Source organism: Scyliorhinus canicula, chromosome 2 (assembly GCF_902713615.1).
Source record: "Scyliorhinus canicula chromosome 2, sScyCan1.1, whole genome shotgun sequence".
NCBI classification, from domain to species: domain Eukaryota; kingdom Metazoa; phylum Chordata; class Chondrichthyes; order Carcharhiniformes; family Scyliorhinidae; genus Scyliorhinus; species Scyliorhinus canicula.
The window spans coordinates 14,662,928-14,681,376 of NC_052147.1; the positions used below are offsets into that span (position 1 = coordinate 14,662,928).

The 18,449-nt window shown below is 46.9% G+C and overlaps 1 protein-coding gene across 3 annotated transcripts in view; it reads left to right on the plus strand.

Moving 5' to 3' along the window:
* The first annotated feature begins 1,076 nt into the window (after positions 1-1,076).
* ism2a (isthmin 2a) overlaps positions 1,077-18,449 on the plus strand; it is a 62,328-nt gene continuing 44,955 nt past the window's right edge. For 2 of the 3 annotated variants that reach the window (XM_038773841.1, XM_038773847.1), the window contains exon 1: positions 1,077-1,668. In XM_038773841.1, the coding sequence (XP_038629769.1) occupies positions 1,543-1,668 (126 nt within the window). In that variant the 5' untranslated portion in view covers positions 1,077-1,542. The remainder of the gene's footprint in view (positions 1,669-18,449) is intronic. The other variant, XM_038773854.1, reaches the window with a different exon arrangement.

The window sequence follows — 18,449 nt, forward strand, 5'->3', positions numbered from 1 at the left end:
GAGGAATAGAGAGAGGGATAGAGAAATAGAGAGAGGGATAGAGAGAAATAGGGAGAGGGATAGAGAGAGGGATAGAGAGAAATAGGGAGAGGAATAGAGAGAGGGATAGAGAAATAGAGAGAGGGATAGAGAGAAATAGGGAGAGGAATAGAGAGAGGGATAGAGAGAAATAGAGAGAGGGATAGAGAGAGGGATACAGAGAAATAGGGAGAGGAATAGAGAGAGGGATAGAGAGAAATAGAGAGAGGGATAGAGAAATAGAGAGAGGGATAGAGAGAAATAGAGAGAGGAATACATAGAAATAGAGAGAGGGATCGAGAGAAATAGAGAGGGATAGAGAAATAGAGAGATGAATAGAGAGAAATAGAGAGAGGAATAGAGAGAAATAGAGAGAGGTATAGAGAAATAGAGAGAGGAATAGAGAAATAGAGAGAGGGATAGAGAAATAGAGAGAGGAATAGAGAGAAATAGAGAGGGATAGAGAGAAATAGAGAGAGGGATAGAGAAATAGAGAGAGGAATAGAGAGAAATAGAGAGAAATAGAGAGAGGGATAGAGAAATAGAGAGAGGAATAGAGAGAAATAGAGAGAGGGATAGAGAGAAATAGAGAGAGAAATAGAGAGAAATATAGAGAGAAATAGAGAGAGGGATAGAGAAATAGAGAGGGATAGAGAGAAATATAGAGAGGGATAGAGAAATAGAGAGGGAGAGAGAAATAGAGAGCGGAATAGAGGGAAATAGAGAGAAATAGAGAGAGGGATAGAGAGAAATAGGGAAGGATAGAGAAAAATAGAGAGGGATAGAGAGAAATAGAGAGAGGGATAGAGAGAAATAGGGAGGGATAGAGAGAAATAGAGAGAGGGATAGAGAGAAATAGAGAGCGGAATAGAGAGCGGAATAGAGGGAAATAGAGAGAGGGATAGAGAGAAAGAGAGAGGGATAGAGAGAGAAATAGAGAGAGATAGAGAGAGTGAGAAAGAGAGAGAACAATAGAAATAGAGAGAGAAATAAAGAGGGAGAGAAATATAGAGACGGGGAGAAATATATAGATAGAGAGAGATAAATAGAAAGGGGGAGAAAGAGAGAGAAAGACAAATAGAAAGGGAGAGAAACACAGAGAGAAAGACAGTGAGGCGAGAGAGGGAGGAATAGAGAGAGAGAGAGCTGGGGATCCTGAAAACTGAGAGAAGATTGCCAGAGCTGGACTGGACTCCGGACAGCAGTACTTTGAAAACTAAATTGTTCCCAGTGCAGACTGTAACAGAGCAGGGGCTCCCAGTGCAGACTGTAACAGAGCAGGGGCTCCCAGTGCAGACTGTAACAGAGCAGGGGCTCCCAGTGCAGACTGTAACAGAGCAGGGGCTCCCAGTGCAGACTGTAACAGAGCAGGGGCTCCCAGTGCAGACTGTAACAGAGCAGGGGCTCCCAGTGCAGACTGTAACAGAGCAGAGGCTCCCAGTGCAGACTGTAACAGAGCAGGGGCTCCCAGTGCAGACTCTGCTCTCAGTTCCTGCTGAACACAGTCAGGCACAGGACGAGGTGATGCAGCTCCTCGGGCGAACAGTCCGGCTCCTGTCCCTCGTTTTTCTGACCACTTTCTTCGTCTTACTCCGGGGAGTTCCAACTGCCAAACTGGAGCCCAGGAGGGGGCAGATTGCAGAGCAAGAGGTGAGTGCTCCTTCTTCATCACCTATATTGGTGTGGGTTTCTTTCACAGCCCAGAGGACAGAGAGAGAGACTGCTGGAAGTGTGAATGGAAGAGGTGAAATGACCATTGAAAGTGGGATGTGTGAAGTGGAGGATCAGTATATTTGGTGTGTCCGGGTCTGTCTCCCCTCCAGGTGGGGGGAAGGTAAATTGGGACTGGAGTTAGACCGTCACTGTGGCGGCTTTAACCTGCTGGAAGTGAGAATCAGGAGGTTACAGAAATGCAGCGACGTGTGACCTTTTCTCTAAAACTAACAGCCGCGGATCTGGTGGACACGTTGCTTCCTTTATCCAGGAGACACTGACTCAGGTGAACCAGGCAGACACAGAGAGCAATGTTTGACAGTCCCTGTGCTCCAGTCAGAGGGGCTGTGGGGGGGGGGGGGGGGGGGGGGGTATTTTGGGGCGAGTTTTTTGTGACTCTGGTGTCTCCTTGAATTTTCCCCACGTGTTTTTTTTAATTAGTAAGGGCTCGACTGCATCAGGATTGTGCCGGGAGACATTGACATTGCCCCTTCCTGCCAACCCCGGAGTGAGGTCTGTGCCATCCTGGAAAGTTAGTAAAATCACTCTGCACAGACCCCAGTCCTGTCCACACTGAGAGTCTGCTTTGTGGCCCGAACGACTCAAACTCGCAACTATTACTGCAGTTCAAACTCCCTCCTGTCTGCCGCTCCTTCTGCACCTCACACTGTTGTTTATTGTGTATCTGTGTGTGCCTCTGTGTGTGTATGTGTGTCCGTGTATGTTGTCTGTGTGTTTGTGTATATTTGTGTGTCTGTGTGTGTATATATCTGTGTGTGTATACATTTGTATGTGTGTATATCTGTGTCTGTGTGTATATATCTGTGTAACTGTGTGTGTATATATTGTGTGTATGTATCTGTGTGTGTATCGCTGTCTGTGTGTGCCTATCTGTGTATCTGTGTGTGTGTCCATGTGTGTGTGTATTTGTGTGTATATGTCTGTGTGTGTGTATCTGCGTGTGTCTATGTGTGTATATCAGTGTATGTCTATGTGTGTGTGTATTTGTGTGTGTGTCTATGTTTGTGTGTGTATCTGTGTGTTTATGCGTGTGTGTCTATGTATGTGTGTCTATGTGCATGTGTGTATATTTGTGTGTGTGTCCATGTGTGTATATACTATATATATGTGTGTCTGTGTGCGTGTGTCTATGTGTGTGTGTATATATTATATATATATGTGTGTGTGTGTGTGTGTCTATGTGTGTGTATATACTATATATATGTGTGTGTGTGTGTCTATGTGTGTGTATATATTATCTATCTATATATATATATGTGTGTGTGTGTCTATGTGTGTGTATATACTATATATGTGTGTGTGTGTGTGTACATATTATCTATATATATATATATATATGTGTGTATGTGTGTGTGTGTCTATGTGTGTGTGTGTATATTTTATATATATATATATATGTGTGTGTGTGTGTGTCTATGTGTGTGTGTATATATTATCTATATATATATATATGTGTGTGTGTGTGTTGGAGCAGGAGAGGTTCCAGCTCCAGGAATTGCAAAGAAAACATTTGAAATTCAGTCACAAGAGATTGTCTGACATTCCTGATGGTGAGGCTGGTTAATAAGGATGCTGACATTGGGACTCTGGTTAATAGGGATCTGGACAGTGGGACTCTGGTTAATAAGGATGCTGACATTGGGACTCTGGTTAATAGGGATCTGGACAGTGGGACTCTGGTTAATAGGGATCTGGAAAGTGAGACTCTGGTAAATAGGGATCTGGACAGTGGGACTCTGGTTAATAGGGATCTGGATAGTGGGACTCTGGTTAATAGGGATCTGGATAGTGGGACTCTGGTTAATAGGGATCTGGATAGTGAGACTCTGGTTAATAGGGATCTGGATAGCGGGACTCTGGTTAATAGGGATCTGGATAGTGAGACTCTGATTAATACTGTAATAACAATAGGCATCCAGATAGTGTGACTCTGGTTAATAGGGATCTGGATAGTGAGACTCTGGTTAATAGGGATCTGGATAGTGAGACTCTGGTTAATAGGGATCTGGATAGTGAAACTCTGGTTAATAGGGAACTGGACAGTGGGACTCTGGTTAATAGGGATCAGGGTAGTGAGACTCTGGTTAATAGGAATCCAGATAGTGGGACTCCGGTTAATAGGGATCCAGATAGTGGGACTCCGGTTAATAGGGATCCAGATAGTGAGACTCTGGTTAATAGGGATCTGGAAGGGCAGCACGGTGGCCTAGTGGTTAGCACAACCACCTCACGGCGCTGAGGTCCCAGGTTCGATCCCGGCTCTGGGTCACTGTCCGTGTGGAGTTTGCACGTTCTCCCCGTGTCTGCGTGGGTTTCGCCCCCACAACCCAAAAATGTGCAGAGTAGGTGGATTGGCCACGCTAAATTGCCCCTTAATTGGAAAAAATAATTGGCTAATCTAAATTTAAAAAAAAAATAAAAAAAATAGGGATCTGGATAGCGAGACTCTGGTTAATAGGGATCCGGGTAGTGTGACTCTGGTTAATAGGGATCTGGATAGTGTGACTCTGGTTAATAGGGATCTGGATAGTGAGACTCTGGTTAATAGGGATCAGGGTAGTGAGACTCTGGTTAATAGGGATCCAGATAGTGGGACTCCGGTTAATAGGGATCCAGATAGTGAGACTCTGGTTAATAGGGATCTGGATAGCGAGACTCTGGTTAATAGGGATCCGGGTAGTGTGACTCTGGTTAATAGGGATCTGGATAGTGTGACTCTGGTTAATAGGGATCTGGATAGTGAGACTCTGGTTAATAGGGATCTGGATAGCGAGACTCTGGTTAATAGGGATCTGGATAGTGAGACTCTGGTTAATAGGGATCTGGATAGTGAGACTCTGGTTAATAGGGATCCAGATAGTGAGACTCTGGTTAATAGGGATTTGGATAGTGAGACTCTGGTTAATAGGTACTGGATATTGGGACTCTGGTTAATAGGGATCCAGATAGTGAGACTCTGGTTAATAGGGATCTGGATAGAGGGACTCTGGTTAATAGGGATCCGGACAGTGAGACTCTGGTTAATAGGGATCTGGATAGTGAGACTCTGGTTAATAGGGATCTGGATAGTGGGACTCTGGTTAATAGGGATCTGGATAGTGGGACTCTGGTTAATAGGGATCTGGATAGTGAGACTCTGGTTAATAGTGATTTGGATAGTGAGACTCTGGTTAATAGGGATCTGGATAGTAAGACTCTGGTTAATAGGGATCCGGATAGTGGGACTCTGGTTAATAAGGATCCAGATAGTGAGACTGTGGTTAATAGGGATCTGGATAGCGGGACTCTGGTTAATAGGGATCTGGATAGTGGGACTCTGGTTAATAGGGATCTGGATAGTGAGACACTGGTTAATAGGGATCTGGATAGTGAGACTCTGGTTAATAAGGATCTGGGTAGTGAGACTCTGGTTAATAGGAATCTGGATAGTGGGACTCTGGTTAATAGGGATCTGGATAGTGGGACTCTGGTTAATAGGGATCTGGATAGTGAGACTCTGGTTAATAGGGATCTGGATAGTGAGACTCTGGTTAATAGGGATCTGGATAGTGAGACACTGGTTAATAGGGATCTGGATAGTGGGACTCTGGTTAATAATAACAATAGGCATCCAGATAGTGTGACTCTGGTTAATAGGGATCTGGATAGTGAGACTCTGGTTAATAATAACAATAGGCATCCAGATAGTGTGACTCTGGTTAATAGGGATCCGGACAGTGAGACTCTGGTTAATATGGATCTGGATAGTGAGACTCTGGTTAATAATAACAATAGGCATCCAGATAGTGTGACTCTGGTTAATAGGGATCTGGATTAGTGGGACTCTGGTTAATAGGGATCTGGATAGCGAGACTCTGGTTAATAGGGATCCGGGTAGTGTGACTCTGGTTAATAGGGATCTGGATAGTGTGACTGTGGTTAATCGGGATCTGGATAGTGAGACTCTGGTTAATAGGGATCTGGATAGTGAGACTCTGGTTAATAGGGATCTGGATAGTGAAACTCTGGTTAATAGGGATCTGGATAGTGGGACTCTGGTTAATAGGGATCCAGATAGTGAGACTCTGGTGAATAGGGATCTGGATAGCGGGACTCTGGTTAATAGGGATCTGGATAGTGGGACTCTGGTTAATAGGGATCTGGATAGTGAGACACTGGTTAATAGGGATCTGGATAGTGCGACTCTGGTTAATAGGGATCTGGGTAGTGAGACTCTGGTTAATAGGGATCTGGATAGTGAGACTCTGGTTAATAGGGATCTGGATAGTGAGACTATGGTTAATAGGGATCTGGATAGCGAGACTCTGGTTAATAGGGATCTGGACAGTGGGACTCTGGTTAATAGGGATCTGGATAGTGAGACTCTGGTTAATAGGGATCTGGATAATGGGACTGGTTAATAGGGATCTGGACAGTGGGACCGGTTAATAGGGATCCGGATAGTGAGACTCTGGTTAATAGGGATCTGGATAGTGGGACTCTGGTTAATAGGAATCCGATAGCGAGACTCTGGTTAATAGGGATCATGGATAGTGAGACTGTTTAATAGGGATCTGGGTAGCGAGACTGTGGTTAATAGGGATCTGGATAGTGAGACTGTGGTTAATAGGGATCTGGATAGTGGGACTCTGGTTAATAGGGATCTGGATAGTGAGACTGTGGTTAATAGGGATCTGGATAGCGAGACTGTGGTTAATAGGGATCTGGATAGTGGGACTCTGGTTAATAGGGATCTGGAAAGCGGGCCTCTGGTTAATAGGGATCCGGACAGTGAGACTGTGGTTAATAGGGATCTGGATAGTGGGACTCTGGTTAATAGGGATCTGGATAGTGAGACTGTGGTTAATAGGGATCTGGATAGCGAGACTGTGGTTAATAGGGATCTGGCTAGTGAGACTCTGGTTAATAGGGATCTGGATAGTGAGACTCTGGTTAATAGGGATCTTGATAGTGAGACTCTGGTTAATAGGGATCTGGATAGTGAGACTCTGGTTAATAGGGATCTGGATAGTGAGACTCTGGTTAATAGGGATCTGGATAGTGGGACTCTGGTTAATAGGGATCTGGAAAGCGGGCCTCTGATTAATAGGGACCCGGACAGTGAGACTCTGGCTAATAGGGATCTGGATAGTGGGACTCTGGTTAATAGGGATCTGGATAGCGGGCCTCTGGTTAATAGGGATCCGGACAGTGAGACTCTGGTTAATAGGGATCCGGACAGTGAGACTCTGGTTAATAGGGATCTGGATAGTGGGACTCTGGTTAATAGGGATCCGGACAGTGAGACTCTGGCTAATAGGGAGCTGGATAGTGGGACTCTGGTTAATAGGGATCTGGATAGCGGGCCTCTGGTTAATAGGGATCCGGACAGTGAGACTCTGGTTAATAGGGATCCGGACAGTGAGACTCTGGTTAATAGGGATCTGGATAGTGGGACTCTGGGTTTCCTCCGGGTGCTCTGGTTTCATCCCACAGTCCGAAGATGTGCAGATTGGCCATGCTAAATTGCCCCTTAGTGTCCAAAAGGTTAGATGGGGTTACTGGGTTTTGGGAATAGGGTGGAGGCATGGGCTTGGGTAGGGTGCTCTTTGCGGGGCCGGTGCAGACTTGATGAGCCTAGTGGCCTCCTTCTACGATGTGTATTTTATGGATTCTATGATTCCAAAATAAACAACTTCACATTTTCCCACATTATACTCCATTTGCCAACTTTTTTCCCACTTATTTAACCTCTCAATATCCCTTTGCAAACTGTTTGTATCCCCCTCACAGCTTGCCTCTCCACCCGTTTTTGTGTTGTCTGCAAATTTGGCTATAGACCATTCTCTTCCTTCCTCCAAGCCATGAATGTATATTGTAAACTGTTACAGTCACAGTATTAATCCCTGGGGAACTCCACTGGTTACAGGCCACCAACCTGAAAAATAACCCCTTATCCCCATTCACTGTTTCCTGCCCATTAGCCAATTCTCTATCCATGCCAATATACTATCTCCAACGCCATGGCCTCTTATCTTATGACTTAACCCTTTGTGAGGTACCTTGTCAACACATCTACTGGTTCCCCTCTATCCACTCCGGTTGAGGCTTCCTCAAAAACCTCCAATGAATTAGTCAGGCACCATTTACTTTTCATGAAGCCATGCTGACTCTGCTTTATTAGATTATGATTTTCCAAATGTGCTTCCTCAATGGTTGATTCCAACATTTCCAATAATAGATGTGAGGCTAATTAGCATATAGTCACCCGCTTTGCGCCTCCCTCCCTTTTTGAATAGGACTACCACATTGGCAGTTTTCCAATCCTCCAGTACTTCTCCATAATCCAAGGATTTGATTTTGAAAATCACAACAATGCATCCACTCTCTCTGTAGCTACTTCTCTTAGGATCCTAGGATGCAAGCCATCAGGGTCAGGAGACCTATCTGCCTTTGGTGGTGGGACCCTGGTTGATAGCTGCTAGGGTCTACGACAGGTGGTGAGGGAACCAACAAGAGGGAAAACATACTAAACCTCATCCTCACCAACCTGCCTGCCGTAGATGCATCTGTCCATGACAGTATCGATAGGAGTGGCCACCGCACAGTCCTTGTAGGGACGAAGTCCCACCTTCACATTGAGGATACCCTCCATTATGTTGTGTGGCACTGCCATCGTGCTAAATGGAATAGAATCAGAATCTAGAGATCTCGCATCTCAAAACTGGACATCCATGAGGCGCTGTGGGCCATCAGCAGCAGCAGAATTGTACTCAGCCACAATCAGCAACCTCATGGCCTTGCACATCCCCCACTCTACCATTACCACCCAGCCAGGGGACCAACCCTGGTTCAATGAAGAGCGCAGGAAGGCATGCAAGGAGCAACACCAGGCATACCTAAAAATGACCAGTTTTCAGAGTTTTGCTTTTCCCAATCCCGCACCCTTTCACAGGACGGTGCCTGTGTTTGCAAAGCTCTCCGAATCCTCCATCAAAACGGCGTGGTGAAGTGTCCGCCTTCTGACCATCACCTTCTCAAGGGGCAATTAGGGATGGACGATTAAAGTACTGTCCGGGCCAGCGATACCCACATCCCGTGAACAAATATATATTTTTTAAATCAGAGAAACTTTACGACGCAGACGAGGCCATTCGAAACGTTGTGCTCACTCGTGTCTTACCGGCCCTGAGGCACTGCGGAATTTTGTACAACTTTGAATCTTCACGTGGATGAAAGATTTGCAGGATGCCTCAAAGAACGTTACAGCCAGTGAAGATTTGAAGTGTAGTCACTTGTTGACATGCAAGAAACGCAGCAACTAATCTGTACACGACCAGCTCCCACAACCTGCAGTGAAATGAATGGCCAATTAAACCGTGTTGGTGATGTTGGTTTAAGAACAGTATCGGATGGGCCACTGGGCAATCTCCGCTCTTTGAATAAGTGCCATGGGATCAATTCCACCCAATCTGAGAAGATAGATGATGGGGGGGGGGGGGGGGGGGGGGGGGGGAAGAGGCCTGATTAACGTGGTACCCAAACACCAGCAGCTGGAAGGATATACTTGCATCCGGAGAAGTTCAGGAAAGGTTCACAAGGCTGATTTCCTGAGGGGAAGGGGTTGCCTAATAAGGAAAAGTTGAGCAGGTTGGTCCTATACTCACTGGCGTTCGAAGAATGAAAGGTGATTTTATTGAAACATAAAAGATTCTGAGGGGCCTCGACAGGCTAGATGCTGAGAGAACATGTCCCCTCATGGGGGAATCTAGAAATGGGGAGCACAGTTTCAAGGTACAGGGTTTCTCATTAAGCCGAAGATGAGGAGGAATTTCCTCTCTCTAATGGCCGTTAATCTTTGGAGATCTCTTGCCCAGAGAGAAGTGAGTCATTGAATATATCCACGGTTGGGTTTGACTGATTTTTGATTGACAAGGGAGTCGAGGGTTTATGGAGGAATAAGGCAGGAAAATGGAATTGAATCCGCAATCCGATCAGTGGTGATCTTACTTGAATGGCAGAGCAGGTGTGATGGGCCGAGTGGCCTACTGCTGCTCCTGTTTCTCATGGTCTTCGACTGGAAGTGTCAGCAGGCTGTTTAACTGTGGAAAGCAATGCTTTGGCATGCTCATGCACAACAACGACATTTCTGAACTTCCCAGCAGGGGTCAGCAGTCAGCAATCCCTTAGTGAAAGATGCTGCAGTCAATTGAAAACAAATCAAGATCACTCTCAGCCACGGACTGACAATGGGATTTTGTACCTTGCTGGCCTTGAGGGAGTTAATTTACCAAAGAGACTATCGGGGAAAGTATTATCATTTCCTTAAGAATGATGGGTTCAGTGCAAAATAGTTGTGTAAAATGACCTCGAGTCCCACAGGCCCACACGCTTTCTGAGGTGGACGTAGACGGTCCCATTTGGCACTATTTGAAGAAGAGCAAGGGTGTTCTATAGAGGATCGTAGGGAGAGAAGTAGCTGGTGGAGTGGGCTATACTTCAACGATAAGTTGTTATTTATGAAGTGCCCCTGAGGATGTGAAAGGTTCTGTAAAATGAGGAGATTGTTCTTTTCCTTTACCTGCAAATGGGCGGATCATTAGCACGTTATTTCCGCATTGGTGTGCGTTTGCTGAGGGATATTCTCAGTGGTGTCAGCACTGTTCCCCTCTGGAAGTGGAGCAAGTTTGGACAATGGGAATGAGTCCGCAAGAGTGAGTCGCATTGACAGCTGCTGCCCTGAAGGTGGAGCACTCTCTCACCATGGGGAGATGGTGGCACAGTGATATTTTACTGGGCTGGGGACACGAGTCCATTTTAAAAATTGTTCATGGGCTGTGGGCGTCACTGGATAGGCTAGCATTTATTACCATACCAATGGGGCAGCAGGGTGGCACAGTGGTTAGTACTGCTGCCTCACAGTTCCAGGGACCCTGGTTCAATTCCCGGATTGGGACACTATCGGTTTCCTCCTACAGTCCAAAGATGTGTGGGTTAGCTGGACTGGCCATGCTAAATCACCTCTTAGTGTAATGGTTGTGCAGGTTAGGTGGGGTTATGGGGAGAGGGCGGGGGGGGGAGTGGGCCTAGATAGAGTGCTCTTTCGGACGGTCAGTGCTGACCCGATGGGCTGAATGGTCTCCTTTTGCGCGGCAGGGATTCCAAGGATTCTAATTTCCCTTGAGAAGGTGGTGGTGAGTTGCCTACTTGAACCACTGCAGTCCATATGTTGTAGGTACATCCACAGTGCAGTCAGGAAGAGAGATCCAGGATTTTGGACCAGAAAGGGTAAAGAATCGACGATATAATTCCAAGTCATGATGGTGTGTTGCACAGAGGCAAAATTGCGGGTGCTGGTGTTCCAACTCATCTGCTTTCCTTGTCCTTCTAAGTGGGTTTGGAAGGTGCTGTCAAAGGAGCCTTGGTGTGTTGCTGCAGGACACCTTGTAGATGCTGCCACTGTGTGTCGGTGGAGGGAGTGCAAGTTTATTGTGGTGCTCGGGTGCCAATCAAGGAGGCTACCTTGTCCTGGATAGCATCGACCTTCATGAGTGTTTTTGGAGCTAGACTTATCCAGGTACGGAGACTTGTGCTTTGTTGGTCATGATGTGGAGTCACCTGATAAAGGAGCTGTGCTCCGAAAGCTAGTGATTCGAAACAAACCTGTTGGACTTTAACCTGGTGTCGTAAGACTTCTTACTGTTGGGGATGGACAAGCTTTGAGGAGTCAGACAGTGAGTTGCTTGCTGCAGAGTTTCCAGCCTCTGATCTGCTCTTGCAGCCACAGTATTTATATGACTTGGCCAGTTCAGTTTCTGGTTAATGGTAACTCCCAGGATTCGGTTAGTGGGGCATTCAACAATGGTAATGCCATTCAATTGTGGAGGTGGTTGTTGTCATAATATACATCTATGTCTATGATGGTATGCAGACAGGCAGTGATTGACACACAGGATGACCAGTGAGCACACAGAACAGAGCAGGCCAATCACCAGACAGGACACGACCACTATAAAGCCAGAGGGCACCAGTTTTCCCACTCTCTCGGGATCCAGCCTCTGAGACAGTCAGAGTTCGTGAGCTGGCCAATGCAAACACCATGTGGTAGCTCGTAGGTCTGGTCAGGCTAGCCTCAGGTCTCCAGTCAAGTCAGCATAGTGTCAACCCACAGTTGAACATGTATAATAGTTTAGGTGTTAAATAAAATCGTGTTGCATCTCATCAAGTGTTGGAAGTCTGTCTCTCGCTACACTGCACCAAGTGCAGTCCACATCGACCCAGCCTGCCTAACATATCAGTCATCATCTATCACTTACGTGGCATGAATGTTACTTGCCATTTATCAATTCAAGCCTGGATATAGGGGCTGATTTAGCTAGAGGCTGATTTAGCTCATTGGGCTAAATCGCTGGCTTTTAAAGCAGGCCAGCAGCACGGTTCGATTCCCGTATCAGCCTCCCCGGACAGGCGCCGGAATGTGGCGACTAGGGGCTTTTCACAGTAACTTCATTGAAGCCTACTCGTGACAATAAGCGATTTTCATTTTCATTTCATATTGTCCAGGTCTTGCGGCATTTTGACACTGACACTATCTGAGGAGTCGTGAAGGGTGCTGGACATTATACAGTCACCAGCAAACATCCCCACTTCTGACTTTATGATGGAGGGAAGATCATTGATGAAGCAGCTGAAGATGGTTGTGCTGAGGACACTACCCTGAGGAACACCTGCAGTGATGTCCTGGAGCTGAGAGGATTGAACTCCAACCACCACAACCATCTTCCTTTGGGCCAGGCGTTAAGTCGAACCAACCAGCAGAGAGTTTTCCCCCTGATTCCCATTGACTCCAGTTTAGCTAGGGCTCCTTGATGTCATAGTCAGTCAAATGCTGCCTTGATGTCCAGAGCAGTCACTCTCACCTCAACCCTGGCATTCATGTTTGAACCAAAACTGTAATGAGGTCAGGAGCTGAGTGGCTCTTGCGGAATCCAAATTGAGCTTCTGTGAGCGGGTTATTGCTGAGTAAGTGCTGCTTGATAGTACTGTGAATGACTCCTTCCATCTCTTCGCTGATGACCGAGAGTAGACCGATAGGGCAGTAATTGACTGGGTTAGATTTGTCCTGCATTTTGTGGACAGTATGTACCAAGGCCATTTTCCATTTTGCTGAGTCGATGCCAGTGTTGTAGCTGTACTGGAGCAGCTTGGCTAGGGGTGTGGCAAGTTCTGGAGCACAAGTCTTCAGTACCATTGCTGGAACGTTGTCAGAGCCAATCACCTTTGCCTTAAGCCGTTTCTTGATATAACGTGGAGTGAATCGAATTGGCTGAAGACTGACATCTGTGATGCTGGGGACCTCCAGAGGAGATGGAGATGGATCATTCACTCGGCACTTCTGACAGAATTATTGTGAATTATTCAACCTTGTCTTTTGCACAGATGTGCTGGGCTCCTCCATCATTGAGGGTGGGGATATTTGTGGCACCTTGACCTCCAGTGAGTTGTTTAATTGTCCACCACCATGCACGGCTGGACGTGGCAGGACTGCAGAGCTTAGATCTGATGCGTTCCTTGTGGGATCGCTTAGCTCTGCCTATCACTTGCTGCTTATGCTGTTTGGCACACAAGTTAGTCCTGTGTTGTAGCTTCACCAGGCTGACACCTCATTTTTCGGAATGCCTGATGTTGCTCCTGGCATGCTCTCCTGCATTCTTCAACAACTGTTAATCCCCAGCTGGGCGAACAGTTCAAGACAATGAGGGAAGGGCACCAAACAGTGACCCCCACATCCTGCCAAAATAAATATAAAAAAACACTGCATTACCTTTCAACTAGAGTCGCACCAAGAAAGGTTTTCAATATTTTTGCCAGAAAGTAATTTAACTGGTCTCGTTGAGTGGTTGGATGTATTCCTGGAGGATGTATCATATGGCTTTAACCACCTTGCTTGGTAAATAATAATCTTTATTAGTGTCACAAGTAGGCTGACATTAAAACTGCAATGAAGTTACTGTGAAAATCCCCTCATCGCCACACTCCGGCACCTGTTCGGGTACACAGGGAGAATTCAGGATCCAATTCACCTGACAGCATGTCTTTCGTGGAAACCAGAGCACCCGGAGGAAACCCACACAGAGGAGAACGTGCAGACTCCGCACAGACAGTGACCCAAGCCAGGAATCGGACCTAGGACCGTGGTGCTGTGAAGCAACAGTGCTAACCACTGTGCTACCCCGTTCTCCCCACCCCCCACCCCCGTCACCCTCAATTTTGCAATCTGTTTATAACCAATAAATTTTTTAATTCTGAAGGTGAAAGCAAGGAAAAATGATTTTTTAATGCCGCAATGATTTCGCTGTCACGGTTGCTCTCAGTCCATCGTGCCTGTGCACGCACTGACCGATTCTTCCACCTGAGCCTAACCTTGCCACATAGCCCAGCAAATTATTCCATTGCCAAGTATTTTTCCAATTCCCTTTTGAACGTTACTACTGAATTTGCTTTGACCTCCACTTCAGGCAGCGCATTCCAGATCACAGCAACTCGCTGCCTTTGAAAAAAGAAATTTTTGCGGGCAGCGCGGTGACGCAGTGGGTTAGCCCTGCTGCCTCACGGCGCCGAGGTCCCAGGTTCGATTCCGGCCCCGGGTCACTGTCCATGTGGAGTTTGCACATTCTCCCCGTGTCCCCGTGGGTCTCACTCACACAACACAAAGATGTGCAGGGTAGGTGGGTTGGCCACGCTGAATTGCCCCTTAAATTGGAAAAAAAAGAATTGGGTGGGTCTGCTAAATTTATAAAATAAAATAAATTTTTACTCCTCCCCTTTCTGGCCCTTTTGCCGGTTATTTTAAAAGATATTTAGCAGAACTGACATCAAAAAGATAGCTTTACCACATCCTGCACTGTAGATGATATATCTACCGTATGCCCACCGCTAAATAAAATCCACCGCTGAAATGCTTTGAAAACATTACTTTATTTAGTGGACGAGGACGCCGACGTTCACTGGAGTTTCAAAGAATGAGAGGAAATCTCGTTGAAACGTGTCGGATTCTGAGGATGGTAGATGTGGAGAGGTTGCTTCCTCAGGCCGGAGAACTTGGAATTAGGGAACACAATCTCCAGATAAAGGCTCGATCATTTGGGACTGAGATGAGGAGCAATCTCTTCGCTCAGAGGGTTGTGCGAGTCTTCAGAATTCTCTACCCCACAAAGCAAATCGGAACATTGGAGGAGAAGTCAGCCTTTCACCCCCTCGAGCCCGCTCTGCCATTCAGAAAGAGCACGGCTGGCGTGGCTATGGATGCGGGAGCGCCATCTTTTAAAAATAAATTTAGAGTACCCAATTCATTTTTTCCAATTAAGGGGCAATTTAGTGTGGCCAATCCACCTATCTTACACATCTTTTGGGTTGTGGGGGAGAAACCCACGCAAACACGGGGGGGGGGGGGGGAGCGCCATCTTTGAGTATGATCGAGGCAGCGATCGATAGATCCTGATATTCTTAAGGGAGTCGAAGGATAATAGGGGCAGGGTGGAGTTGAGGCAGAAGACGAGCTATAATCTGAGTGATTGGCGGAGGGCGGGGGGGGGGGGGGGTCAAGATGCCACACTCCTGCCCAGTGGAGCATGAAGCATGCTGGGAAACCAAGCCCCTCTCTGGAAAATTGCCATGAGTTGCTCTCACTGCCCAGTGCTTGGTGTATTCCTCATGGCCAGGTCGCTATGAAGGAATGGTAATGCTAGGCTCGTCCGCTATGAATCGGAGCACAGGAAACCGCAAAAGCAAGAAAGAAAAATTATGTACATAAGGCAGAGGCAGTGAGAGAACAGAAACACGTACTCTGTGGGTTTGGACAGTTTCCTTTGCCACTGGAATTTGGTGAATTATTCCTTTGGCAGGGATGTCCTTTTCCCAGTTCTCAAAAGCAACCTCTTCTCTTTTGTTGTTCTTCCAAAAAAATTGATTTGCTTGAGTACCTCGTAATCTTCCCTTCTTTAAACAGCGGCGCCCTGGTGGAGGCAGCTCCTCCCCCACGGGGTGATTCCTTCCCCTTCCTCTGTGATCTTCCTGGGACTTTCTCCCCCACCCCGAGTTCGAGTCCCATCCTTGGACCTGACGGCCAAGAAAGTTGCACTCACAACATGGCCAAACGGGATGATCACCCACCTGAAAATTCTTCCAATGCACACCAATGGTGAGAGTGCGAGAGAATCCTGCTTAACCGTGTGATAGGAAAGAGTGTTGGAGCCTCTACCACCACCACCCATAGCTCCAGATGAGAACATGCATGTAAAAGTGCATGTTGCCCTTGCAACGCAGACTCCCTGAGTGATCTGTAACACACTACCACCAAACTCTTCAATGCGCCTCAGTTCCACGTCTCAACTTGCCTCCTCTGGGTCTTCTATGGCCAGTTTATAATGCAGCCCCCCCCCCCTCAATTACATCCATCAATGGCAGAGAGCCATTAGCCATCCTACCATTGCACCCTTCTTGATCCTAGATACCTCTCTCACCTTCCCTACAGGAAACCAAACGCTCCTCCAAATCTACCTCTTCAATCACACCTTAAATCGTCTCTTCACTAGGAACGAGCCAATCAGCCCTTTAATTAAATCCTAGCTGATCCCCACCTGAACCGCTTTGGTTCCATTTCCGTTAATACCCTTGTTTAATAAAAAATCTCTCGATCTTAGTTTTTCAACTGACTGAGCCATTTTTTGAGTTACAGATTTCCACTATTCTGTGTGAAGAAATGCTTTCTGACATTCGTTACTCCTGAACGGCCCAGCTCAAATGCTCTTGACTCACCCACCGGAGGCAATTACTTCTCCATCTAACTTATCAAATCATTTAATAAACTCGAACACCTCAGTTTGATCATTACTTAATCTACTAGTTGCAAGTGGTAGTCTATGTACCCTGTTCTCATGATTTTCCCCTTTTAACTTCCACTTGATGTCTATTTGCCTTGAGACATATTCATGTAAACAAAAGGCTCGATTATTGCTGAAAATAGAGACATACCGCTGAAGCTTTTTATCTCACACTCATCAGGATAAATTCCAAACAATGACAATAATAAGTTTGAAATTTGGCATTCTTGCATTTGTCCCGATGTGTGCGCGTTTAAAAAAAACCTTGGCAACAAGTCTCTCTTTCCAGCAATGCTCTGTAAGTTGCTGTTGAGGAAGGAGAAGATAAGCCGCATGCTGGCGCACCAGCTTCGGGGTAGGCTGCGTCCAGGGAAATATTGAAGATCCGGACTGGGGCTGGGGGTGTGGTGTCAGAGCCAGGGAAGATAAATGAGGCATTTAGAGAGTATTACCAGGGACTCTATGAGGCAGACCCAGGAGGAGAGGAGGGGGAGATGGGGTGGTTTCTGGATGAGCTGGAATTTCCCCAGGCGGAGGAAGCAAAGAGGCAGGCATTGGAGGAGCCCCTGGGGCTGAGGGAGGTGCTGGATAGTATCAGGGGTATGAAGTCGGGGAAGGCCCCTGGGCCGGATGAGTACCCAACAGAATTTTATAAGCAATTTGCGGCGGACCTGGTATCACATCTGTTGGGGGTGTTTAATGAAGCACTGGAGAAGGAGGAGATGCCGGAGATGATGAAGCAGGCAGTAATCACACTAATCCCAAAAAAAGGGAAGGTTCCAGTAGAATGTGGGTCATATCGACCCATATCTCTATTGAACACGGATGTGAAAGTATTGGCTAAGTTGTTGGCGGGGAGGATGGAGGATTGTGTCCTGGTGGTGGTTGCAGAAGATCAAACAAGCTTCGTAATGGGCAGGCAGCTCGCGAGTAATATAAGGCGGCTGTTGAATATGGTGCTGAATCCGTCGAGAGCTCTGGTACTGGAGGTGGTGGTGTCCATGGGCGCGGTGAAAGCATTTGATCGGGTGGAGTGGTGGTACTTGTTCGAAGTTTTGGGAAGGTTTGGGTTTGGGCCAAGATTTGTGGCATGGGTGCGGTTGCTGTAGGTGGCGCCAAGAGCGAGTGTGAGGACGAATGATATGAGCTCACGAAGCTTTGACTTACACAGGTGTACGAGGCAGGGATGCCCGCTGTCGCAGCTGCTGTTTGTGCTGGCCATAGAGCCATTGGCGATGGCTCTCAGGGGGTCAGGAGAGTGGCAGGGGATAAAGAGGGGACAGAGGGAGCATCGAGTGTCACTCTATGCCGATGACCTCCTGCTGTATGTTTCGGATCCGTTGGAGAGTATGGGAAGGATTATGGGCCTGTTGGGGAGGTTTGGAGGGTTCTCGCGATACAAGCTGAATGTAGGGAAAAGCGAGGTATTCCCGGTGAATGAGCTGGCACAATGGGCTAATTTAGGGGGGATGCCATTTACGGTAGCGCGGTATAGGTTTAGGTACTTGGGGATTCAGGTAGCGAGGGAATGGACGGGGCTCCATAAGTGGAACTTAACGAAGCTGGTGGAGGAGGCCAGGGAGGATCTTAAGAGGTGGGATACAATGCACTTAACATTGGTGGGGAGGGTCTAAGTGGTGAAAATGAATATTCTGCTGAGGTTCTTGTTTATCTTTCAGGCTCTCCCGATCTTTATACCAAAGGCTTTTTTTTGAAAAGTGGACACAATCATCTCTGAATTTGTATGGGCAGGGAAAGTGCCGAGGGTGGGGAGGACCCTGCTACAGAGGCAGCAGGAGGGGTTGGCGTTGCCAAACTTGCTTCATTATTATTGGA